The following is a 25,402-nucleotide window of genomic DNA, read 5'->3' on the forward strand; positions in this document are numbered from 1 at the left end:
TTGCTCTGGATGTGTCTAGTGTGGCAGTGCTGCTCACCTTCGTCACCTGCCCCTACTGGGGTCCCTAGCTTCTTGTGGTCCAGGATGAAATGAGGAAGAGAGGAACACAGGGAAACACTTGGGCTGGTGAACTGAGCTCTGTTTGGGGAAACTGCAGCCCTCGATAAGCACAGTGTGCTTATTATGAATAGTTGAGCAGAGAGGAGGGTTATTGCATACAGCTCAACAAGGAGATGGGTTATCGCATACAGATAAAGAGGCAGAGTTACTGTGTGCAGCTCAACAAGCAGGCAGCTTCAGCTGCTCTGGGTAGGAGCAGTCTTGAGACTGTACGTGTCCCAGAGGAGAAAGCTATGGTGGACGTTTTCTGCAGCTGTGTGAACAGAGGGAAGCTTTGCTGCCCTTCAGCCTCTCCTGGGGTGGGGATGGGGTTACACTGTTCCCATGGGTCTGAGGCTAGGGGTCCTTGACACGGCCAGCTAATGTCAACAACACAGGGACTCAGGGCTTCCTCCACTCCCCAAACAGCCCCTACCTGTCTCTTGTCTCTTTCCTCCCTCCTTACTTCCCTCCCGCTGTCCTCTCATTGAAACCTTCCGGCAACGTCCTCTTTGATTGAGTGAAGGCCATACTCTCTTAGCACAGCACAGCCGCTTCTCCATCCTCCCGCCCCCTTCCTCAGACCCTGCCTGCTGTGTCCCCCACCGCTTCAGGCTCCTTCACGCTCCTTCACGCTGCACGCCCCGCTCTAGGGCCTCTGCCCCCCTGGTCTGCCTCTGACCCTTGCCATTCCTTTTTGTTTTTTCCCTGCCTGTGGGCTGGTCACTGCATAGGCTTCTGTGACTTCCTCTAAGAAAGCTCTCTCAGGCCTGGAGAATTGGTTTAGTGGGTAAGAGCATTGGCTGCTCTTCCAGAGGACCCAGGTTCAATTCCCAGCACCCACAATGGTAGTTCACAACCCTTTACCTGTCCAGTTTTTTCATAGTACTTACACTCCTTGCCCTAAATGTAACACTCGCTTATTTTATTCGGCTAAGATAGAAGCTCCATGGGTTGGGGCTATATCGTTGTGGCCCCCACACAAGCATGGCTGGCCCCTGGCAGAATTCAGTCTACAGATACATGTTCGGTAGGTGGTCCCTGCTGACCCTGCATGTTTACCTGTAAGGATCCCCTTTTCCTTGAGTATGGCAGAGATGAAGGCCGCCGGTCGTCCTGGAATGAGTCTCAGCTCTGTCACTCTCCAGCGGGGGTCCACATAGTACTCTCCTCCCTTACTGCTATCCTTCCCCTCAACCCAAGCGGGGCTCTGTCTAGGAATGAATTACCCTGGTTTTGGCCTATGCTTAGCAACTTGGTGTGGAAAAGAAAAGGGGCACTGTTCGTGTCCGTGCTGAGGGCTTTTCCCACAGTGAGCCCAGCAGTATGTCCTACTTAGGGAGTGAAATGCCATAAATTTTTCTGCCTCCAGGGAGAGTACCCTGCCACCAGGACTTCTAGTACACCCCAGACAAAGCTTCACAGACACAATGTAACAAATATTAGGACAGTTTTTAATAAAAAAAAAAAAAGCCCACAAACTCTGTGGACAATACGCTAAAAGACAGGGAAAACTATCAAGAGTGTTATTAGTACATGCCTCACTGGCATGCAGAGAGAGGGCCTTCCGTGAGAGTAAAGGCTCTCCGCAAGTTTCCACATAATTTTACACTGTCCTGGCTTTTATAAGTCTTCACTGAGGCAGGAGGTAGCACACACTTTTGATCCCAGCACTCAGGAGGCAGAGGCAGACGCAGACGGCTCTCTCTGAGTTCAAGGGCAGCCTGGTCTACAAAGCGAGTTCCAAGATAGCCAGGGCTACAATAGTGAGACACTGTCTTGGGGGTGGGAAGAAGTCCTTACCGAGAGGACACTGAGGCACAGAAGTAAAGGAAGCAGCATGAGGTCAGACTTCAGACACAGGAAGGGCCATAAATCCATACCCCCTCCTGAAATGCCGCCCAAGGGTCACTCTATGGCTACTGAAGCTGCGGTCTTCTCCATTCCAGGAAGTAGTGGCGGGGGCCAGGCTGAGACTTGATGCCTGTGACCTGTCCCACAGGATTCCCTGAGGCGAGGGCCCCAGCAGCCCCTTTGCTGTATCTCCTTATATCATGCCCAGCCCTCCTGCTGGAAAACCAGCTGCACAGCTTCATTCACGTCACGAACGACGTGGGATGCCTCTAGGAGCTCTGGACTGAAGCTGAAGTCTCGGTGCCCATGGAACGGAAGCTCCGGCCCTCCAGAAGTAGGCCCTTCGGGGGCTGAGTCCTGACAGCTGTGTATGCCGGTGCATACCAGGATGGAGGCACAGCTCTGGATTGTTGAGGGCCGTGACTTCTGCTGTCCACCTGTCCCAGGTTCCTTCTCTCCACGCTTTGCCGTTTGCAGGTACTGGTTGAACAGGTTGGCACCAAAGACATCAGACACGGGGTTATCACTGATAGCACAGCAATACGGAAAAGAAGAGAAAAACCCAAATTTAATGTTGCAAAGCCACCAGAGCAAAGATCAGCCTGGGGGTGGTGTGACTCAGCTGCAGGGAGGCCAGGGTGGTGTGGGCGCACCAGAAAAGGAAGCCATGAAAGATGAAGAGAAAGTGGGCTTACCCTATAGCATAGAGCCTCCTGATGGGGGCGGACCAGCCCCGCCTCTCAGCCTGCTGTCTGATTATGTCCTCAGCGTACTGGTAAGTGAGGATGCTGGGTTTGCCCATCAAGCCCTCGTATTTCAGCTCCTTGCCTGTTACTTTCCGGTAGATGGTTTCCAGGCACAGCAGAAATGTGCCATGACCAAACCTGCCCAAGAAGAGATCTCAGCAATCCAGCCTGCAGGCCACCTGTCAATCTCCGAGCTGTCTTCATGCACTCAGCCACAATTCCCCTCTCTGCAGCCATTACTCAAGAGGAACTGAGGCAAGAGCCAGCAATTTTCCCAAGGTAGTAAAACTAGGGTCAAAACCCTGACAGCTTCACTTTTACAATTTAGATGTTGGCTTTGTTTTGTTTTTTTTAGTTATTATTATTACTTAACGTACATGTGCTGCTATGAGTCTCAGAGGACAACTGTATGGAATCAATTCTCTTATTCCACCTTTACATGGGTTCCAAGGATCAAACTCAGGTCATCAGGCTTCGTAGCCAGCATTTAACCACTCACCAGACCCCTACACCCTAAGTGGGATTAGATGTTGTTTCTATAGCCACCGCCTGTCACCCTTCCGGTTGTTGTGAACATCGATTTCCAGCGGAGCATTCTGGCTACTAGGTATAGAATGTGCTCATTGGTGCCCCTGAAGCTAGGCATGTCCCAACCACATGAGGAAGCTTCACTAACCAGGCAACAGAAGCACGAGTGCTGGGCTAGCTGTGACTCAGTGTCCTTAAAACAAGCGAGGGAGGGAGGGAGGATGGCATGCTGCTCTCTGTCCTTGTCATGGTTTGGATCTTACATGGTTCCCATAACTCAAGAAGGCTTGGTCCCTAGTTGATGGCACACTGGGAGATGGTGGAATCTTCAGAAAGTGGAGCCTAATAGGAAAAAGTCATTGGCAGCATGCACCTGCCTGTCTCTCTCCCCTTCTGCTCAACAGCTATCACAAGGGAAGGGGTTTCTTTGTACCATGATGTTCTACCCATCACGATGCTGGTCACCACAGGCTCCAAATCAACAGGGCCGATGAGTCTTCCTCCTTTTAAGTCATTTACTCAGGCATTCTGTCAGTGTTGCAAGCTAACAGCCCTACCTACATACTGCTTCCTGCCACCTGAAATGCTAATATGGTAGCTGATACCTAGGTAGTCATTCTGGATTCTACACAAAAGGATTCAGTATTACGCTTCAGGAAGGCGTGTGTGTCCATAATAAAGGAAGACTGAATGCAGGCCCCACTGCCAATCTGACTTCTTTTAATGAGAAAGCAATAAACTACCTTGTGTAAAGTATTTTTGTCTACCATCCTCAGTGCTAAGGCAAAACCTAATAGTCACTGTGCTTGGTGTTACATTCAGGATCACTCATTTACATACAAATTGCATCTTCTAGCCGGGCGTTGGTGGCGCACGCCTTTAATCCCAGCACTCAGGAGGCAGAGGCAGGCGGATCTCTGTGAGTTCAAGGCCAGCCTGGTCTACAGAGCGAGTTCCAGGACAGCCTCCAAAGCCAGAGAAACCCTGTCTCAAAAAACCAAAAAAAAAACACAAAACAAAACAAAACAAAACAAAACAAATTGCATCTTCTGGCTGGGTGTGGTGGTGCACACCTTTAAGCCTGGTACTTGGGAAGCCGAGAGACAGACAGATCTATGTGAGTTCAGCCTGGCTTATACAGGGAGTTCCAGGACAAGCAAGGCCAAACAGTAAGACCCTATCCCAAACAAAACAACAACAAAAGAATTCCATTTTCTTTTGGTTTCTTGTTTTTATTTTGTGAAGCAGGGTTTTGCTGTATTTCAGGCTGGTCTGAGGCTGGTGTTACATGTGTGGTTCTCCTGCCTCAGCCTTCTCAGTGTCAGAGTAGCCGCTGTGAACGACTGTGCCCAGCTAAAGTTGAGATTCTGAGTAAACAGAGTCAGGAGTGGTGGCACACACCTGCAATCCCAGCACCCAGGAGGTGGGCAGAGGGTAACTATGAGTTCAAGGCTATAATGAGTCACAGACAAGTCCAACTACAGACACCCTGTCTCCAATGATACAGAAATAATTATGTGATGCCAGGCGGTGGTGGCTAATAGAGACATTCTTCTCTATATATGTTTCTCTTATCGGCTGATGGCTAAAACACTGGTTGGCCAGGCAGAAAGATAGGCAGGGCTGGGGACGAGAAGAATTCGGGGAGAGAGCTGCAGTAGAGATGCCATGCTGCTGAAGGAGTAACATGCTGGGTTACAGGTAAGCCACAGTCTGGTGGCAATACATAGATTAACAGATATGGGTTAATAATTTAGAGAGCAAGCCAATAAGAAGCCCAAGCCATCAGTCAACAGTTTCATAATTAATATAGCTTCCATGTGTTTATTCAGGGCCGAAGGGCTGCAGAACCTGGTGAGAAAGAAGACCAGCAACAGGTAGTGCCTGCCTTTAATCCTAGCACTCAGGAGGCAGAGGCAGGCGGATCTCTGTGAGTTCAAGGCCAGCCTGGTCTACAGAGCAAGTTCCAGAACAGCCTCCAAAACAATACAGAGAAACCCTGTCTCGAAAAAACAAACAAAAACAAAATGTGTGAAAAACATCTCAAACATGTCTTCTTTGAATGGGAAACTCATCTCAAATCTGGTCTATAAACTGGTTTCCCCCTTGCTTTTCAATTCATTGCTACATACCCAACTCCCACCTGATCCCCATCTAGAATCAACATGTCCTAACTTTATGAAATAACAGAGAAAACACCAGACTGGAGAGATGGCTCAGAGGTTAGAAGCACTGATTGCTCTTCCAGAGGTTCTGAGTTCAATTCCCAGCAACAACATGGTGGCTCACAACCATCTGTAATGGGATCTGGTGCCCCGGAAGAAGAGGGAGGGAGGGAGAGAGGGAGAAAGAGAAAGCGAGAACACCAAACCTCACGCTACAGAACACACTTTACCTGTGCCGGGAACTAGGGGGAAGCTGAGGCAGGAAGACAATGAGCTGAGTCAACTGGAGCCCAGCTCACAGAAAGAAGAGCACATCACGACGGGAAGGAAGCCTGGCCTCTTTGAGGCTGTTTTGGGTCTAGAACCCTTTTCTGACCATGCACAGCCTCTGGAAGAGTGAGAAGACTGGATTCTGGACTCACAGTCACAGAGCAGCCATCAGCAGGCTTCACAGCAAGGCACCCTGAGGGCCACAAAAGAGGCTCAGCCCCAGGAAAGGGCAGGACACTGGTGCCACACAGCTGGGTCTCAGTTCTTGGATCTACACCATGGGAATAAGCCTGGTTTACAATCCCAGCTTTCCCATCCTAGAGCTCATATATGAAAGCAAACAGAGACGCTAAAGAACCAGTACCAGAAGGAAGAATCTTGAACACATACCCACTGATATAACTGTTTGATGGATGTGTTCTGAAATGAGCAGGGTATAAGCGCACATATTAAAAATCACTCAACACATCTTCATGCTCAGTAATCTGTAGTTTTAATTTAATAATTGACATGAAGTAACTCTTGAAAGCCCCTACTCTCAGAGGCCAGGTCAGTGTGGTACCTGCAGGGCTTGTGAGGGAAAAGTCAGGGATACTGTGTCCTCACCTGGGCATCTTGGCTTCAGCCATCCACAGGAGATCCATGTTGCTAGCCAGGACAGGGAGGTGGGGATATGGAGCTGCCACCAGACCAGCCCCAGGGTTTCCATTGCTAAGAAGGACATCCATAATCAGCTGTAGGCTTGTCTCCCAGCGGACTGGCTCCCCAAGGAGGAGAACCCCTAAAAATCAAGCGCACAGGGATGAGGGAACAGTGCACTTGGCCTGCCCTTTGCAGTGGGCAGGTGGAAGCCCTGCAGAGACAACAGAGGCCAGCTAGCAATACCCACCCAGAGCCAGAGGCCTTCACTGAGGTGTACATCTGGGCAAGAGTATGGTTCCCTGAGCAGCCCTGACCAAGCCACGGCCCAGTACACCAAAGTTAGGGCCCAGCAAGGAGCACCCCAAGGTTTTCCTTCCTGTCCCTGCTGTTTCACAGAAGCAGCAGATCCCACGCTGCTGTTTCTGCTAATGGAACTCTACCCACCACACCTCAGTTCTCACGAGTACCGCTGTTCTCACCAGGGGCTGGCTCTCTCTGTCACATCTCTGAACCTAATAGCCGAGCAGAACTGGGAGTGAGGGGAGCCCTGAGCTCTAATCCTAACTCAGCCAAGTTTTCTGTGGGACTGTGGCAGTCACTCACTGATAAACCTCAGTTGATTCAATGAAAAGGAACACGGTTCCTGGCAGTATCTATGGCTCAGGAATCAAGTGCTTGCCTAGCATGAACAAGGCCCTAAATCCTGGCCCTAGCAATAAAAAATACATAAAAACAAAGTCCTGGCATGGTAACACATAACTACAGCACTATTACTCAGGAGGCGGAGACAGGATGATAAATAGCTTAGTCACCCTCAGCTACCCACAAATCAGAGGCCAGTAGTTACTACATGAGATCTTTTCTCCCAAAAAAAAGTGTAAGTTTCAAGCCAGGCATGTCAGCTCACAACAGTAATCCCAGCATTTAGAAAGCTGAAGCAGGAAGACTGCAGAGCTGAGGCCAGTCTAGCCTACAGAGGGATAGAACTCTGTCTCAAAACAAAACAAATTAAGGCACAGTGGTTGAAATACTTGCTGTTCTTGCAGAGGACCTAAATTCAACCCCCAGCTCCCATGTCCAATGGTCACAGCCACCTGTGACTCCACCACCAAGGATCCAATACCCTCTTTTAGCCTCCAAAGCATGTGGTATATGCGCAGACACATATATAAATAAAAATGAAAATGAGAGCTGGGCGCACCCCTTTAATTCTAGCATTTAGGAGGCAGAGGGAGGTGACTCTCTGAGTTTGAGGCTGGCCTGGTCTACAGAGTGAGTTCTAGGACAACCAGGGCTATGTAGAAAGACCCTGTACGAAAAACAAACAAATGTTTAAAGAATAAAGTTAAGGGCTGGAGAGACAGCTCAGAGGTTAAGAGCACTGACTGTTCTTCCAGAGGTCCTGAGTTCAATTCCTGGCAACCACATGGTGACTCACTCCCACCTTGAATGAGATCTGGTGCCCTCTGCTGGCATGCAGAAGATTGTATACATAATAAATAAAATATTTTTAAAAAAAGAATCAAGTTAAAATTGAAAGATAGAAGACATATTTTGATTGTCACGAATGAACACTCAGCAGGTGAGGACAGGCAAAAATTGTCCTATTCTAGCAGTATCTGAGGTCCCTCCCGACATTCATGGAGAGGACTAGCACTTCCATAACTGTTAGAGCAGCTCCATCTTTTGTTTTGTTTTTTTTTTTTTTTTTTGGTTTTTACGAGACAGGGTTTCTCTGTATTGTTTAGGAGGCTGTCGGTCCAGCCCGGCCTCGAACTCACAGAGATCCACCTGCCTCTGCTTCCCGAGTGCTGGGATTAAAGGCGTGCGCCACCAATGCCCGGCTTTTGTTGTTCTTTTTTAAGATAGGGTTTTTCTGTGTAACCCTCACTGTCCTGGAACTGGCTCTGTATATCACCAGTCTCTGCCTTCCATGTGCTAGGACTAAAGGTATGGGCCACCACTGCCTGGCCAGCAACTCCATCTAATATCTATCTAATCAAAAGGTATTTCAATTATCATTTTTAATTTTATGTGTATGAGTGTTTTGCTGGCATGTATTCATGTGCATACATGTGCATACCTGGTACAAGTCTGTGGTCATCTGAAGAGGGCATTAGATGCCCTGGAATTGGATTTACAGATGGTTGTGAGCTACCATGTAGGTACTGGGACTCAAACCTAAGTCTGCAAGAACATCAAATGTTCTTAATCGCTAAGGCATCTCTCCAGCCTTACAAATATTTTTGTACAGTTTAACAATTTTTTTAAAGATTTATTTATTTATTATGAATACAACATCTTGCCTCATGTATGTCTGCACGTCAGAAGAGGGCACCAGATCTCATTATGGAAGGCTGTGAGCCACCATGTGGTTGCTGGGAATTGAACTCAGGACCTCTGGAAGAGCAGCCAGTGCTCTTAACCTCTGAGCCATCTCTCCAGCCCCAGTTTAACAATTTTTTAAAATGATCATATAATTAAGAGACTCCTAATATTTCTTAAACATTTACAGTGGTGGCGCATGCCTTTAATCCTAGTACTCAGGAGGCAGAGACAACAGTTGGATCTCTGAGTTTGAGATCAGCCTGGTCTACAGAGTGAGTTCCAGGACAGCCAGGACTACACAGAGAAACCCTGTCTCGAAAAACAAAAGCAAACAAAAAATCACCAAGAACTGTTCTCCATTGGAGAAAACAATCCACCAATGGCGACTCTGCCCCTGTAAACACAGTCTGTATCTATTGCTGGGACATGTCAGCTCACTCTGCTTACAGCAATCATTTCACTTCTCAGGTAACTATAACACACTGAAACATCTGCAATCTTCCTCCCACGCTTTGAGGGCATTATCCCACACTAAATACTTTGTTTGGTTTTGAGATAAGAGTCTCACTATGAAGCCCAGACTAGCCCTGAACTCAAATCCTTCAACTCAGCCCCCAAAAGTAGGAGACTACAAATACACACCACCCCATGGGCCATTGATTACTTTCTGATATGGATCATGGGAAAGCTATTTTACATCAGGACGGCAACAAGATGTTCAATGTCTTTGTTGTCCAAGGGGAGAGCTAAGCAACGCTGGACTAGACTGTCAGTACTTATCTACTCTGGAGCTGCTGAGCTTACAGTTCTCCAGCACAATAACGTAAGCATTGTGGAGACAGGCAAAATTGCCAATACACTTCTCAGAGTACTGAGTGGACAGGCAGGGCTAGCACCCAGGTGAACCAGGCCTTGATGTGCGGTGCCGCCCTCAACACTATCTGCCTAAGAATCTGAGAGCAGAGAGGGAAAACAAGGAACCCACGTCTACCCGGGCACACGCCTTGTTTACCTTCAACGGCAGAGAAGTCATTCCTCGGGCACTGCCAAAAGACAAGAAGAAGGCCCATCAATGCTAGTCGCTTTCCACTCCTGGAGTAAGTATCCAGTCTCTAGAGTGGAGTAGCAGGACAGACAGGTTCCACACAGGTCAGAGACCACCCAAGGACCAGCTGAGGCCGAGAAGCAGAGAGAACTTAGGAAGGAGATGAGCAAAGGGAAAGGCAAGGCCCAGACTGGGCTCAGCAGGCTGAGGGAAGCTGGGCGGAGGGCAGTGGTCAGCTGTGCTTCTCCAGCCAGCACAGAAAACAAGGTCCTGCTCAAGCAGGAACCTCTAGAATCAGGGTGCCGAAGGAGGAAGTGGCCTGAGAAAGGGGCTCTCTTATGTTTATGTCAGCTCTAGAGGGTTTCTCTCTGTCAGCCTTGGGCCCATTCTTCCCTGAGCCATTGCAGTCTTGGCCCTGAGGTGAGTCACCTCTCCTGTGTGCTTGGAGCTATTGCGAGACGTTCCCATGCTACAGTATGGTCCTTCTTGGAATTTAGTGACTCAAGAGAAAGCCCTCAGAGGATCTGTTTGACAACTAGAAAATTCTGGAGGGAGAACTATTTTCTATTAAATAAACTTATTTGTCTATAATTGTATTACAGCAAATCCTAAATTGCTGACATAAGCTATTATATATAAATTTTCAAAAGGAATGGGTCAAGGGGCACTTCAAGAGTCATACTCCAAGCCGGGTGGTGGTGGTGCACACCTTTAAACCCAGCACTTGGGAGGCAGAGGCAGGCGGATCACTGTGAGTTCAAGGCCAGTCTGGTCTACAAGAGCTACACAGAGGAACTCTCTTGGAAAAAAAAAAAGTAATACTCCAAAGGGTTAATGAGTGGCCTGGGACTGACAATCTCAAGAAACAAGAAACTATGGCTTATCGACATACTTCTCAAGCAGGTACAGCCCTGGGTTTGACCACCAGAACTGCAAAAAGAAATCAAACTCCTTTTTTTCAGATGAGGGCAGTGGGAAGACACAGACTCGTCAGTGTTTTTTCCTCACAAGGCAGCCTCTTTGGATTGTGCTTCAGGGTAAAGGAACAGCAGTGAGTAAAGTACAAAGGTTGCTGGTTCCCTGAAGAAAACCTGGGAAAGCTACCACTAACAGCACTGCTAACTGGAGGAAACATAACAAAAAAGCAGAAGGCAAGGGTGTGGGGCTCGCTGCTTCTCTCCGCCATTTTTATTTTTTTAATTTTTGTTTTTTCAATATAGGGTTTCTCTGTGTAACAGTCCTGGCTGTCCTAGAACTCTCTCTCTGTAGACCAGGCTGGCCTCAAACTCACTAAGATCCACCGGCCTCTGCCTCCCAAGTGTTGGGATTAAAGGTGTGGGGCCCGTTCTTATCTACTCAGAGAACACAATCCTTGGTCAGACACACCTCTCCAAGAAGACCAGTGCAAAGACACCCGTAAAACAAAACGTAGCTCCAAGCATAAGAGTAGCAAGATCAACGTGTAGAACCAACACAGGGAATAGGAAGACAACCACACAAAGACCCCAGGAATACCGTGGAGGGTGAAGTGACCCACCCTGTCCTTATTACCGTGTTCTTCTTCGGCCGCCGCTCAAGGTCTACCATGTCCAGCTCTGGGAAGGTTAGCCGCAGCTCATCTACTGTCACCACATTCTGGAAGCCTAGTCTGGAGTAAGATCAGGGAAGCAAATCCACATTGTTCTGAGGAAGATGCTTTTATAGACACATCAGGTCACAAGTGAGCAGAACCAGACCCAGTCCTGACCACGGCAGGCAGGCAGGGAGCTATCATAAATCCTACAGGAACAGAGTGGCAGGCTGTGACTGCATAAGCAGAGCAGGTTGCATGCCATACCAGTGCAATCCCGTCTGTCTCCACTAGGGCACATTCCAAGTACCAGATCCTACACCAGCAAGATCCAGAGAACAGAGGCCAAAACCCCACTGCATACTCCAGGAGCTTGTGGCTCGCTCAGAGCCTATTCAAACTGGTGCTCCATGAGTGCTGCAGCCCTAAGTACTGGGCTGAAAGGAGATTCCTCTGTGGCTGGGAGCTGTGCAAAGTCAAGTAACTGGTGAACAGCTATTTCCTCTGAATTGAAACACTCTCCTGGAGGGAGGTGGCAATCCCTGAAAGTTACCAGAGCCACAAGCTCCCTCCCCTTCCCCTCACACTTCCCTCCCCTGTGAGGTTATGTAAGTATTCTGAGACACCCACCAGCCTCACTGCCTGCAAGCTGTGCAGAGAGCTCAGGGATGAGGCATCACCAGTCATGCTACCCTAGGCTCCTTGGGTGAGCCTTTGAGTGAAGTGGCTACCTCTCACCCACACTCCTGTAGGTAACCCCAGTGAACTGCCTGGTTCATTAAGCCACTGGACTAAAGGTCATACAACAGCCACAAAGAATTAGTTCCCTGTAACAGACAGTCAAACCCCATTCAGCAAGGAAGGGGTTGTCATGCGCAAGACCAAGCTGACTCCAACCTGCTCTCCTCTAAGATCTGCTGCCATCTTTCTGTCCCTAATTCTATCCCACAATCTTAACTAGACATAGTTTTTCAGACGGTTCAAAACAATCTCCCCAGATGATTATTCTAACAGCTCCTCCCCGCAGCAATGGAGCCTGAATTGGCTCAACACTGCTCTGAGTTTAACCTAGACTTTTTCAGCCCTAACCCTTCTGCTCTCCAATGCCCAACTCCAACTGCCTACCTTGACTTCCTGGGAAGTCTTAACCATCTCCCAGGACACCACCAAACCAGGCCACTCCTGCTGCAGGGGTAGTTCCCCTCTACACTTGGACACTTAGAACCTACAACCTACCTCATTCTTTGCAGCCTTCAGATGCATCCATCTTTTCAATTTTAAATATACATTCATGTAGTTGGGGAGGGGGCATGTGTGGATGTCAGTCTTCTCCTTACTCAACTGGTTAAGCTTAGAGGCAAGTGCTTCTACCTGCTGAGCATCTCCTTGGCCCCATGCCAGCCGCTCTTCCTTGTAGGACTTGGGATTCAAACCAAGGCCTCATGCATGACAGACAGATACTCCACAACTGAGTTTCATCCCTGCCCTCATGCTGAAACAGTTAATATTTTCTAAAATTACATTTATTTGTGGGGGATTATGGAAGCTAGAGAACAATCCATGAAGTCAGTTCCCTGCTTCTACTGTATGGGTCCTGATCTGCACACGCAGGGCCCTTTGTGAGGCGGTGCCAATGCCCTCATAGCTGAGCCAGCTTCCCAGGCCTCGATGACTCTCATCTTGACTGGACCTACATTCAACTAAGAAACATGAATCAGGAAAAATTAATGGGGGGGCTCCTCAGAGTAGGGGCCCCTTTTGGAGGTGGTCCAGATACAAGGTCTGAGGAATTCCAGCTTGTACTGAGTCTCTCTCCAGGAACAGTGCCAGCCTGGGACTGCTGAGGATCAAGTGTTGCGGACTAGGCAAGCTACAGGCTCTCTACCAGGAGGTAGCCACTACTGAACTACTCAGCTTCCACTGTGTAAGTCAAGCTAATAAATCTCCATTTATAATATATGTTCGTTCTATTAGTTCTGTCCCTCTAGAGAATCCAATAACACCTGCTAGCTTAAACATTCTTTTACTGGTTGTGGGTATATTCTTCCCTTCTCAAGTATGAATTTCCCGATTAAGTCACACTCCCAATGATCATACCTGGGTCCCTGACCTGCCTTAGATTACAGCCCAGCATGGTACCTAGGAAGCATCCAAGGTACATGAACAAGCTGCCTGAGAACAGAGATCATGTCCTTTGCTTTCTGAGTTCATGTGACTGAAAGGGAGCTGAAAAGAATGCAGGCTGGAGCAAAACTCCCACATGTAGTCACCCCAGGAGGTGTTTGTTCACTTAGAGATTCCTGAGTTTTTAACAGATCAAGACTGTTCAGGGTCAAGACACAGGACCCTGTATATTAACCTCTGCAGACGGCTCTGAAGTGGTGGCATGTGACCTGGCACCACCAGGCATAAGGACCAACCACACAAAGGACCTATCCTGTTCCCAAGAGCCCACATCATATCTCTGGCTCCCAAGCCTGCACCCTCCTCTCCATCCAGAACAAAAAGGATACGCTCGGGCGTTTTCCAGCAGGGGCCCCTGTCCAGACACTAGCATCCGCTTGTTGTGATACTGCAAGAAGAGCTTCATGGGGCTGTGAGAGAGAATGACTTGGTCTGGATCCACCTACAGAAACAACCAAGAAACAGGAAGGTAAGGGATGATATAGAGTTAGAGAAAGTATCAGGGTGACAGGCAAATGAGTTCTGTCACTGGTGGTGGGGGGCACTGTTTACAAAGTTGGAAAGCTTTTCCTAGCACATGACACTTTCTAAGACTTAGATAAATAGGAATGAGAACTTATCTTGGACTGGGAATACAGCCCAGTGACAGAGTGCTAACCCAGCATGCATGACAGCATGGGTTCAGTCCCTGGGAGGAGGTTGGGGGGTATACCTAAATTAATTCTCAACATACAAAACAAGTGAAGCATTATCAGAGTGCTTTTGTGGCCCTTATGGAAATGGAAAGAGTTTCAAGGTACCAACTTCATTCCTCTACCGTAGATTCAACCTCAGTCAGCTCTACCTAACCAATCAGCCTTTATTGACTCTCTTGATTACAAAGAACCCTTCTCAAAACTCAGTTCACCCTTACCAAGCAGGTACCCATCTTGGATACAGCGGGGAATTGCAAAGGGGCCAAGATGCTAGGCTTTTGGAGGACAGCACTCACGGAGCTACACAGCCGCTGGCTGTGTGGATGGGTGGGATTTTTGTTATTTCTCTGACACAAGGTCTCACTATGCAGCCCACCTGCAACTCATAATCCTTCTTCCTCAGCTTCTCAGGCACCTGTCATCAGCTTACTCTTACTATCATTTGTCAACAAGAGTCATTATTGCACAGCCCCATCTGTACTGTGGAATGCTGAACAAATGTGATCTTTGCTTTCTGGGGCCAAACTTCTAGAAGAGTCAAGAAGACAAAACACTAAACTGCTGGGATGGCAATTCAGCTCAGCTGACAGAGTGCTTGCCTAGCATGCGTGAAGCCCAGGGTTTAATCCCCAGCACATACACCACGTATGGCAGTGCACAGCTGTGATCCGGGAATTAGTCAAGAGGAGCCAGACGCCCATAGTCATCAACTACTACTACAGATACACAGGTCACTGTCTCAAAACCAAACACTAAGACATAAAGGGCAGGTGCCTGTCCTCTCCCCACCTCCCTGAAATAGGGAGTCATGTAGTGTAGCCTAGCCTAGTTTTGAAAAGGACTGTAATAAGAGTGCATCACCATAGCCAGTAATGCCATACTGGGATCCTGCCTCTAGGCCTTCATGCATGCTAGGTACAAATTTTATCCACTGAACTACACCCTCAGTCCCAAGGGCAGGATTTCTGTGCTCACTCAACCATGTGTGTCATCACAAGCGGAGGCTGGAACTTTTAAGACTCCCACTGCCACAGTCAAACCACAACCTAAGGAAGGGGATGTAGGGCTGGAGGTTCAGCAGGAACCTGTCTTTGGATTTCTCTGCCCTGGCTGCCTCTTACCTTGCATCCCAGCAGACCTGACAGCTCCTGGGCTTTGCTATGTTGTAAGATGTTCCCAGCATTTGTGACAAAAACCACAGGTACCCGCAGCTGCCCATGGGAGTTTAACATCTTGCTGAATGCTTCCAGAGCAGCTGGGATCACTCTGTGGCCTCGAACCAGCACTCCATCAATGTCAAATAGTAAGCCAAAGGTGGGGGGGCTCTGCACAGAGGGGAAGAGAATTGGCACTGCGTGAGAGACAGAGCATTTAAAGGGTATCGTCACAGAGAATAAGAGAGGAGAGCATGTCCTGCTTTCTCTCCTTTTCCCATCTGGCAGTGCTAGAAATCTAACTGCACAGGGATGCTGAGAACTCTACCACTCAGCTACACCAAGGCATGGGATTTCTTCCCTTTTTTTTTTTTTTTTTTTTTAGTTTTTCAAGACAAGGTTTCTCTGTGTAGCTTTGGAGCCTGTCCTGAAACTTGCTCTGTAGTCCAGGCTGGACTGGAACTCACAGAGATCAAGGCGTGTGCCACCACTGCCTGACACTATAGCCATCTTTTTAAGAGTTTGTTTTAGAGGTTGGGAATATACCTCAGTGGTAAGTGTACTTGCCAAGTATGCTTGAGAACACAAGTTTAATTCCCAGAATCATTTTTTAAAAATCATTTTAAGCCAGCCAGGAAGTGGTAGTGCCTAATCCCAGCACTTGGGAGGCAGAGGCAGGCAGACCTCTAAATTTGAGGCCAGCCTGGTCTACAGAATGAGTTCCAGACCAGCCAGGGATATACAGTGAGACCCTGCCTTAAAAAAAAGTAAGATGGGAAAACAAGAGGGTATAAATTTGGGCCAGTGAAACGGCTCAGCAGGTAAAGCACTTGTCTGACACTCTGAGTTTTGTTCCCAGAACACAAATGATGGAAGGAGAGAATTAAGTTTCCCAGTTTGTCCTCTACCACACATGTGCTGTGGTGCATGCCCCTCCAATAATAGGTAAATAAAAGCCAGGTGTTGGTGGCATATCTCCATGATTTCCAGGACAGCCTCCAAAGCTACAGAGAAACCCTACCTCAAAAAACAAAACAAAACAAACCAACCAACAAACAAAATAACCAAATAAATGTAGAAAGTTAAGTTTTTCCTCATTTTGCTATGATGGGGGTGTAACAGGGGTAGTGGCACAGACCTATATATTCCCAGCACTCAGGAGGTGAGGCAGGAGGATCAAGAGTTCAAGCCAGCTTCAGCGACGTTAAGACCCTGTCTCAAAAACCAACACAAAAGACAAAAGCCACGGGAAGTTGACCCAACATCATCAAAATGATGATGATGATGATGATGACGATAATAATAATAATAATAATGTAGCTCAATTCCTTTGAATTTCTAATCTTCCTGCTTCTACTTAACAAATGATGGGGTTGTGGCAAGCCTTACTTAGCTTCTTAAAAAACAGGGGAATAAGCCAAAGAACATAAGCATTATAAATACACAACTTATATCAACAAACTGTTTTTGGAAAACACATGTCAACCTACATGGCCACTGGCACTGTATTTTATCCTTGTAATATACATAATTACTAAACTTTATTAACATATATTTACAAAATGTTCAAGGCTGGAGACACAACTCAATGGTAGTGTTTTTGTATGAGGCCCAAGGTTCTATCACCCTGACATAAGGTTCAATTTCTACTTCCCAAATCTCTAATCTCTTTTGAAAACGTATTTAATGTCTTAGTTTATAAGCTGCCTATTAATATAAGAGATATTTCTCAATTATCAAAACAAATGAACTAACCTAACCCGTCTTCCATTTCTCTTTTGTTGGTGCCAACTAGATCAAGTCACCCTTAGAACACACATAAAGCCCAATCAGTGGTAATCAATCCAAACCACAACAGGAAGAGGCGTGGTGTCACAGGCCTTTAGTCCCAGTACTGGGAAGTTGGGGCCAGCCAGGGCTATACAGTGAGACCTGTCTTAATAATAAAACACCAACACAGATGAACAATGCTCTAGTCCCCCATTCCTTAGTTGACAAGACAGAACAAGCAGCTAGTATAGAAAACATACCACTAAAACAGAGAGAGAGAGAGAGAGAGAGAGAGAGAGAACACCTTGGACTTCATGCATGATAGGCAAGCATCCTACTACTGAGCTATATGCCAGCCCTGAACATTCTGAGTTTGATAATTATGTTCTTGAAAAACAATTCTGAGCTGGCAATGATTGATGCTGACACTACACTAAGTGAACCAAAGAGGAGCAGCAGGCAGGCAGGGGAAGGATAACCAATGCATCTTGTTTGGACCTGTGAGGGCAGGTGTGGACAAGTCAGGACCTCAGAGAGACAGTTCAGTGGTTAAGAGCACTTGCTGCTCTTCCATAGGATTCAAGTTTGCTTTACAGCACCTACAACAGTCTACAACTTCAGCTCTAGGGGATGCGATCCATGCCTCTGGTCTATGAAGGCAAGTGCACTCAGGTACACCTGCAGACACACACACATCTACACAACACACACACACACACACACACACACACACTCTCTCTCTCTCTCTCTGAAAGTCTGTTCTTGGGGAACTAAGAAGAACACCACCATTTAAGGATGGAACACATTTAAGTCAGTCATAAACACCAGAGAAACAGCAGTCAAGGTAAGAAGAGAAAACAAGAGGGTAAAAATCAAGGAAGTGAAATGATGACTTTCTGTATCAGGTAAACTAGGCAGCAGAGTGACTAAGTAACGACTCCATTTTCCTTCCACTAAGCAGATATGAGCTCCCAGGGGAGTGGTCTTTGGTTCCTTTACCTAGCTTACAACAGCCTCCCATGCTTAGCCCATCAGCCAAGTTGGAGGTGGGCAGGAAAACTGGAAAAAAGGAGATGAATCAGTAAGACCATCACTTCTCACCACCAGAAAACAGCAGCCAGAGACACTTAGCAAGTCTCTCATGCAGGCGGAAAATATGTGAACAAACAGCCAAAAGCCTCCAAGGCTGATCCCTTCGCACCTTCTCCTGACAGAGGATGCTGGGCTCCACGCCAGATACATAACAAACACTTTTACCTATTCTTCCCATCAAGCCGTGAGGAGGTGCCTATCTTAAAATGGGGTATTACCTGTACCACAAAGGTCACAAGACTGTGACCAAACATAACTTGTACAAGGCCTGGGTTCTTTTCTCAGCTCCTTCCTCCTGATCAAAGAACCAACTGCTGAGGGTAATGAGCCAAAGGCTCCCTGGCCTGGCTTCCAAGTGCCGGGTCCACAATTCCAAGTCAAATAAGCCAGCAGCAAAGCCAGGGCCCTTACCCCCACTCCTTGGGCAGTTCCTGGAAGCAAACAACGGTTCCAGGAGGAGCCGAGATGTCTGCCTGGACACTTGTAACGAGTGCACTTCATTCATACCCAGTGGCCCTCAGGATCCCTGCAGCCCTTCCCTACTGCTCCATATTCCTAATGGGGTCCTCAACTAGGACTCTTGGAAGAGAGGCCATAAAAGCCCTGACATTTTATTTCTCCATAGTTCTTTTCTGATTTCATCATCTTACTCTTCTCAGAGAGGACCAGCACATAGATGTGAGCAGATGAGGGGACACGATTTCCCCAGGCACTCGCCATGAATGACACTGGCACTGTGCTTAGGACCCGTCAGGTGTTCAGTGACAACCGCTGAGTGATCCCAAGGATGGCTGGGGAAAGACACAGCAGACCTTTCCCTTGAGGTGGTGGCTCTTGGGAGGAAAATCTGTCACTTTCAACAGTTCAAGTTCACTTTTGTCCCACTGTGCAACAACATTCACAAAGTTTAAGCTTAAAATCCGTTTGCTTGACACCAGGCCTGGTGGCACATACCTGAAATCCTAGCACCGAGGAGGCAGAGGCAGGAGGATCACCAAGGATTTGAGGTCAGCTCAGGTCAGTCAGATAACATAGGGAGGCATCTCACACAAACAATAAATCCATTCACTTATAATTTCAAAATAAGTTGGAATTTGTTAGGCATGATAACAGCATTGTGATTTAGTTCAACACGTCCTTTTTGGAGGTCCACGCAGAGTTCAGGGTTGAAATGATAAGAACTCCGGGATTTAAAGTCTTACAGCCACAAACGGAGAAAGATAAGCAGGTGTACCAAAACACAGTGACTGGTTATTTGGAAGATAAAAAATATAAGTCTCATGTTCTTTTCATTTTTGGAAACTCACATAGTTTAAAAGAAAATGAAGGGTCAGCAAGATGGTTAAGCTGTTCAAAGAACTTGCTGTGCAAGTCTCATGGCATGAGTTGCAACCGCAGAACACACTCTGGAAGGCGAAAACCCCAAAGTTGTTCTCTAACCTCCAACACGTGTGCCCACATATGCATCTCACACATACACAGCAGTAATAATCGTAATAATAATAAAAGTAATGGCTCTTTTTGCCTCGAAGGCTGCACAACTGGGACTGACAGAGTGTACTGGTCACATTCAAAGCAGTTACCTTTTCGGAATAGGAATCCGCGGGCTCCTCGAACAGTTTTCTACGAATTAACTGCTAAGAAACTTTTCTAGCGCGCGGGAAGGAGCTGCGAACCCACCCGAGGCTGATCTGGGGTTGGTATGGGTCGTTCTCCCCGCACACGGACTTTTCCAGCGGGCGGAAGGCGCTCCGGGAAGGACGAAGGGTTCAGCGGCTCCAAGTCTCCGGGAGGGCGTCCCCGAGGCCGGGATGCTCAGTGACCCGCACGGTGCTCCCGCCCGCCAGCCCTGCGCGCTGAGCCGAACCCGCTCGTCCTCTCACCTCAGTGCGGCCCACGACGTAGCCTCTCTGGAGCCAGCAGCCCCGGAGCCCCGCAGACAGGCGCGCAGGAAACCTCCACACCCGGCACCCGGCACGGAGAGCGCCCAGTCCGCTGAGCGCAGCCATTGCGCCCGCCGCGCGCACGCGCACACTGCGCGCCCCTCCCATCCGAAGCTCCTGCCAAGCAGCCAATCAGCGGCCGCCGGCGCGGGGGCTCTCGGGGGAGGTGGTCCGAGCTGGCGGCGTCGGGCTCCGGTTCCGTGTGCCCATCCGGGAGCCCGAGGGCGGCGTTCGCTGGTAAATAGAGAGGCTCTGGGTCCCTCGCTTCTCCGGTGGAAGACTTGGGGTCAGCAAGTGGGCATGCGCAGCCGGCGGGCTGGGGGGACCCGCACCTGACCAGTCTGTGCACCTGCTGACTTCCGGGGGCGCGCGCCTCGGCCGAAGCCCGGATTCCAGAAACCTTGGTGGCGACCCTGTGGAAGAAGGCTGCGTAACCTTGAGTTCGGGATTGGGGAAGAAGACCTTTGTTTTAAGGCCCAGGTCCTCTGAGCCTCATCCACACCAAGAATGTTGATGGCGTGCTAGCTCCTACTCTTTACAATTCTTTACTCTGTAAACGTCCTACTTCCTGAGGGCTCAGACCTAAAACCCTGGAAGGCCACATGTGAATGATCTCCTTGATTCACACTTGGTCAGGCTGGGATAGGTGTACAAAAAAAGCTAAAACGATCATTATCTTGAGAAGTCAGATAATGAATTCGGCAAACATGTAAGGACACAGTTGAGCAGGCAGCGGGGAGAATGGACTTTGGTCCAGAGAGCGGAAAGAATAGAACTGGGTCTGACCATCCTTGGTGGGAAGTGGGAACCTGCTGCAGGAAGAAATCTCTCTCCCCACTACGTGAAATGTGTAGGATAGGATGCTCCCTTCCTTACTCTTTGACCTGTCCCTGGATATAATCATAGAAAAACTGAGTGAGCCTACGGTGTGCTTAGCACCCGAGAAGGAGGAGGTGCTCAGGAAAGGACGAGGACTCCGCTAACTCACATCGGTTGTGTGCTTTGCTTTGAAGGCCAAAATCATAAATCATAGTAACAGCTGTTGATGAGAACTTGGAAGTGGGTTGCCATTAGTCAAACCCACCATAGTACACAGCATATGAACCCAGCCAGGAGATATGGCTGTCCGAGTTTGGGGTGATTTTATCTCTCTTCCTGTTACTCAACCACTTAGGAATTCATGTAGGTGAGGGTGTGGTGGTGGCTCCTGCTACCAGCGCTTGAGCGGATGGCAGGATGATCACCCCTAGTCCAAAACCTTGTCATAATAATAATAGAAACTGATTTAGCAATTAGGAGGCTTTAAAATGTGTTCACACTTGTTCTAGTGACAGCTTCCTCCATAAAAACATGCATCTAACAAAGAATACGTTACCCTTCACCAGATAGGAGTCTTCAGAGCTTAGTTCTCGACCCCAGGTGGGGGCTGCAGCTGATGATGGGGAGCCTCTGAAACCAAGTCAATAATCACATAAAAGCATATTCGAAAGTGAAAGTAAAAAACCCAATTTGAAACACCACAGCTTTAGTTTTGAATGGCTACTCTTGACAATCTGAACATTTATTGAATTGTATAGTCTTTAGATCTGGTTCATTTCAGTGTGTTGATATTTTTTGCAATGCTTTTTATGATAAAGTTTTAAAAATCTGGCATCAGTACACTAAAGGGGGGCTGGAGAGGTGGCTCAGAGGTTAAGAGCACTGACTGCTCTTCCATAGGTCCCGAGTTCAATACCCAGCAACCCAGCAACCACATGGTGGCTCACAACCATCTGTAATGAGATCTGATGTCCTCTTCTGGCTTTCCCCGCACACAGGCAGACAGAGTGCTATATACATAATTAATAAATCTTTTTGAGCCGGGCATTGGTGGCGCACACCTTTAATCCCAGCACTCGGGAGGCAGAGGCAGGTGGATCTCTGTGAGTTCGAGGCCAGCCTGATCTACAAAGTGAGTTCCAGGACAGCCTCCAAAGCCACAGAGAAACCCTGTCTCGAAAAACCAAAAAAAAAAAAAATCTTTTTGAAATACACTAAAGGGAAAAAATGATCACTTTAGAACTTGCTTAGCCAGATCAAAAGCTTGCAAAGGCATCTTATGGCATGTATGTCTGTTTGAGGGTGTCAGATCCTCTGGAAGTGGAGTTACAGACAGCTGTGAGCTGCTGTGTGGGTACTGGGAATTGAACCTGGGTCCTCTGGAAGAGCAGTCAGTGCTCATAATGACTGAGCCGTAAATGAACATAAAAAAAAAAAAACAAATAAACACAGTTTCTAAGTGTGTCTTAGACCAATGCCTTACTCTTTAATGAATAGTTAAATTTGGAGGTAAGGAAAATTTTTCATCAATGTCTGTAAACTATCAACATGTTTTACCTATATTTATACCTATCAGGCATTTTAGATGCAACATGCATGTTATGAAGAAGCATGACATCACTGGACTCGGCAGGGAGCCTCTGAATTTTCCTCCTTTGGTCCCCCAGGAAAAAGGAACTATTCATTACCTCCCCTCCTCTTCAAGATGGAGCAAATACCTTTAGTAGCCAAAACTTCAGTGAGAGGGTTAACATGTGAAATTTTTGGCTCTCCTGATGACCTGAGTCCCATCCCCAGGACTCACATGGGAACTGACTTCTGCAAGTTGCCCTCTGACCTCAACACATATGCCATAACATGCATACCCACATATATGTGCCACACATGCATTGGTATACACAGTAAATAAACAATTGTATTCTTTAATTAAAAAGTTTTTTGGATTTTCTCTTCTGCCTTTATTTCTTATAATTCTCTGTTCAAGGTTATTAGAAGTGCTGTTATCTTGGCCAGCTTCTGCTGAGTTTTATTCAACTCTTACTAGCTTTTTTTTTTCCTCCCAAGACAGAGTTTCTTTGTGTAAAAGCCTAGCTATCCTGAAACTTGTCCACCAGGCTGGCCTTGAACTCACAGAGATATGCTTGCCTCTGCATCCCCAGTGCTGGGTTTCAAGGTGTGTGCTACCATGCTCAGCTTTAATCTTCTTCTTCTTCTTCTTCTTCTTCTTCTTCTTCTTCTTCTTCTTCTTCTTCTTCTTCTTCTTCTTCTTCTTCTTCTTCTCCCTCTTTCTTTTTTAAAACAGGGTCTTGTGTATCCCATTCTCTTTTTGACTATTAAATGAAAAAACAATTGGCCATCCTTACTGAGCCCATGGCACTCCGACTTCTCACAACCCTGGCCTCTTTTCTCTGCTTGTGTCATAATATTCTGTTGGGAAGGAATTAAAAATGGCACTAAATAATTGTTCTCTTCTATAACACCCTCTCCACCATTTGTTGTCAGTTGGTTTTTCATTTTGTTTTGACTTTTGGTTTTTAATGATAGCCATTCTGGCAGAGATGAGATGTACTCTCACAGCTGGAGCTGGAGCTTTTCTGTGTCCCGCCTGGTCCCATGATCACTTATAAAATAATCATCCAGAGGCTTAATATTAATTAGAATTGTCTGACCAATGGCTCAGGCTTGTTACTGGCCAGCTCTTATATTTAATTTAACCCATTTCTTTCTTTCTTTCTTTTTTTTTTTTTTTTTTTTTTGGTTTTTACGAGACAGGGTTTCTCTGTATTGTTTTGGAGGCTATCGGTCCAGCCTGGCCTCGAACTCACAGAGATCCGCCTGCCTCTGCCTCCCGAGTGCTGGGATTAAAGGCGTGCGCCACCACTGCCCGGCCAATTTAACCCATTTCTATTAGTTTATATTTTACCACGAGGCTCGTGGTTTGCTTCTCTGGCAGCTATTTGTCTCTCTTTGACTCAGTCTTATTATTATTACTTGATTTTGATTTTTTGAGACAGGGTTTCTCTGTGTAGCAATCCTGGCTGACCTGAAACTCACTCTGTAGGCTAGGCTGATCTCAAACTCACAGAGATCCGCCTGCCTCTGCCTCTCAAATGCTGGGATTAAAGGTGTGCACCACCCACTCGGGAGGCAGAGGCAGGCGAATCTCTGTGAGTTCGAGACCAGCCTGGACTACCAAGCGAGTTCCAGGACAGCCTCCAAAACCACAGAGAAACCCTGTCTCGAAAAACCAAAAAAAAAAAAAAAAAAAGGTGTGCACCACCACCACCAGGATAGCCTCCAAAACAATACAGAGAAACCCTGTCTCGAAAAAAAAAAGAAGAAGAAAAGAAAAAAAGGGATGAGGTCTTTGCATATTTTAGATATTTAAAATTTAAATTAAGTCAATTTATTTTTATGTGTGTGAGTGTTTTGCCAACATGTATGTATCTGCCCCATCTGCTCGCCTAGTGCCTGAAGATGTCATAATAGAGCATCAGATCCCCTGGAACTGGGGTTACAGACAGTTGTGAGCCACCATGTGGTGCTGGGAACAAAACTCAGGTCCTCTGCGGGAGCAGCCAGTACTCTAACCACTGAGCCATCTCTCCAGCCTCCATATTCTAGATATTAACCTTATATCATAGTTACAACTGACAAAAATTTCTCCCTTTCTATAGTTTGTCTCTACTCTTCAATAACCATTTCTTTTGCTGTATACTTTTTAAAAATCCCTGTATAGATACTTTTAATTTCATGAGGTCCCCTTGTCAATAATTGGGCTTACATCCTGACTGGTATTTTATTCAAAAACTACTATGTCTAATTGGAAATGGTACTCTCTGCTCCTTTCTCTAGCATTTTCACAGTTTCAGGTTGAGAGAGCCAGGAGAGAGTATGTGCCCCTTTGCAAGTTTGGAGGTTAGGGGTCAGATCCCTCCTGCCATGTGAGTCCTGGGGATTGAACTCAGGTCATAGGTTTAGTGGCAAACCCCGTTACCGGGTGAGGCATCTAGCCAGGTCTTCAGTGAAGGTCTTTGATCCATTTGGAGTTGGTTTTGTGCAAGGTGCATGAAAAGGATCTAGTTCCATTCTTCTACAAGTGGAAAACCATTTGTGAAGCATCATTTGTCATAGAAGAGTGTCAAACCTACAAGAATGTCTTTGCATTTTGATCAAAAGTCAGGCAGCCATAGCTATGTAGGTTTCTGTTGGGCTTTCTACTCCATCCCGTTGGTCTCTATGTCTGTTTGTGGCACTACCGTGCTGTTTTTATTACTAGGTCTCTGTTGTATAACTTGGAGCTAGATATAGAGGACATTCAGTTCTTAGTTAGGTTTACTCCAAGATGTAGTAATTTTTTAGACAATCTAACAGTTTTACACTTGTTTATTTGGAGTAGAAGGGCACATGCCTGTGGTGCTGTATGTGTATATGTCAGAGGACAAGTTACCCGAGTTGGTCCTGCCTGTCCACTGTCTTGGTTTTGGGAACCAAATTC

At 47.1% G+C, this 25,402-nt stretch overlaps 1 protein-coding gene and 1 long non-coding RNA gene across 5 annotated transcripts; one reads left to right on the forward strand and one right to left on the reverse strand.

The window, feature by feature from the left end:
- Positions 1-1,532: 1,532 nt before the first annotated feature.
- Positions 1,533-20,179, reverse strand: Hdhd5 (haloacid dehalogenase like hydrolase domain containing 5). 4 transcript variants are annotated; one of them, XM_005066051.4, is made up of 8 exons: positions 20,026-20,179; positions 15,248-15,451; positions 13,761-13,873; positions 11,229-11,325; positions 9,645-9,675; positions 6,269-6,443; positions 2,649-2,837; positions 1,533-2,479 (listed from the first exon to the last, which is right to left on the reverse strand). In XM_005066051.4, the coding sequence occupies exons 1-8, from the start codon at positions 20,149-20,151 to the stop codon at positions 2,152-2,154; spliced, it is 1,263 nt and encodes a 420-aa protein (XP_005066108.1). In that variant the 5' UTR covers positions 20,152-20,179; the 3' UTR covers positions 1,533-2,151. The 4 variants fall into 4 exon arrangements, with proteins under 4 accessions (XP_005066108.1, XP_040594104.1, XP_040594102.1 ...); XM_040738170.1 differs by lacking the exon at positions 20,026-20,179 and adding an exon at positions 19,726-19,887; XM_040738168.1 differs by lacking the exon at positions 15,248-15,451.
- Positions 20,180-20,186: 7 nt separating this feature from the next.
- On the forward strand, positions 20,187-22,852 carry LOC121136818. Its single transcript, XR_005873968.1, has 2 exons — positions 20,187-20,322; positions 22,481-22,852. It is a non-coding gene; the product is annotated as an uncharacterized LOC121136818 (long non-coding RNA).
- The last annotated feature ends 2,550 nt before the right edge of the window (positions 22,853-25,402 follow it).

This window comes from Mesocricetus auratus, unplaced genomic scaffold (assembly GCF_017639785.1).
Source record: "Mesocricetus auratus isolate SY011 unplaced genomic scaffold, BCM_Maur_2.0 Super-Scaffold_100676, whole genome shotgun sequence".
In the NCBI taxonomy this organism is placed as follows: Eukaryota; Metazoa; Chordata; class Mammalia; order Rodentia; family Cricetidae; genus Mesocricetus; species Mesocricetus auratus.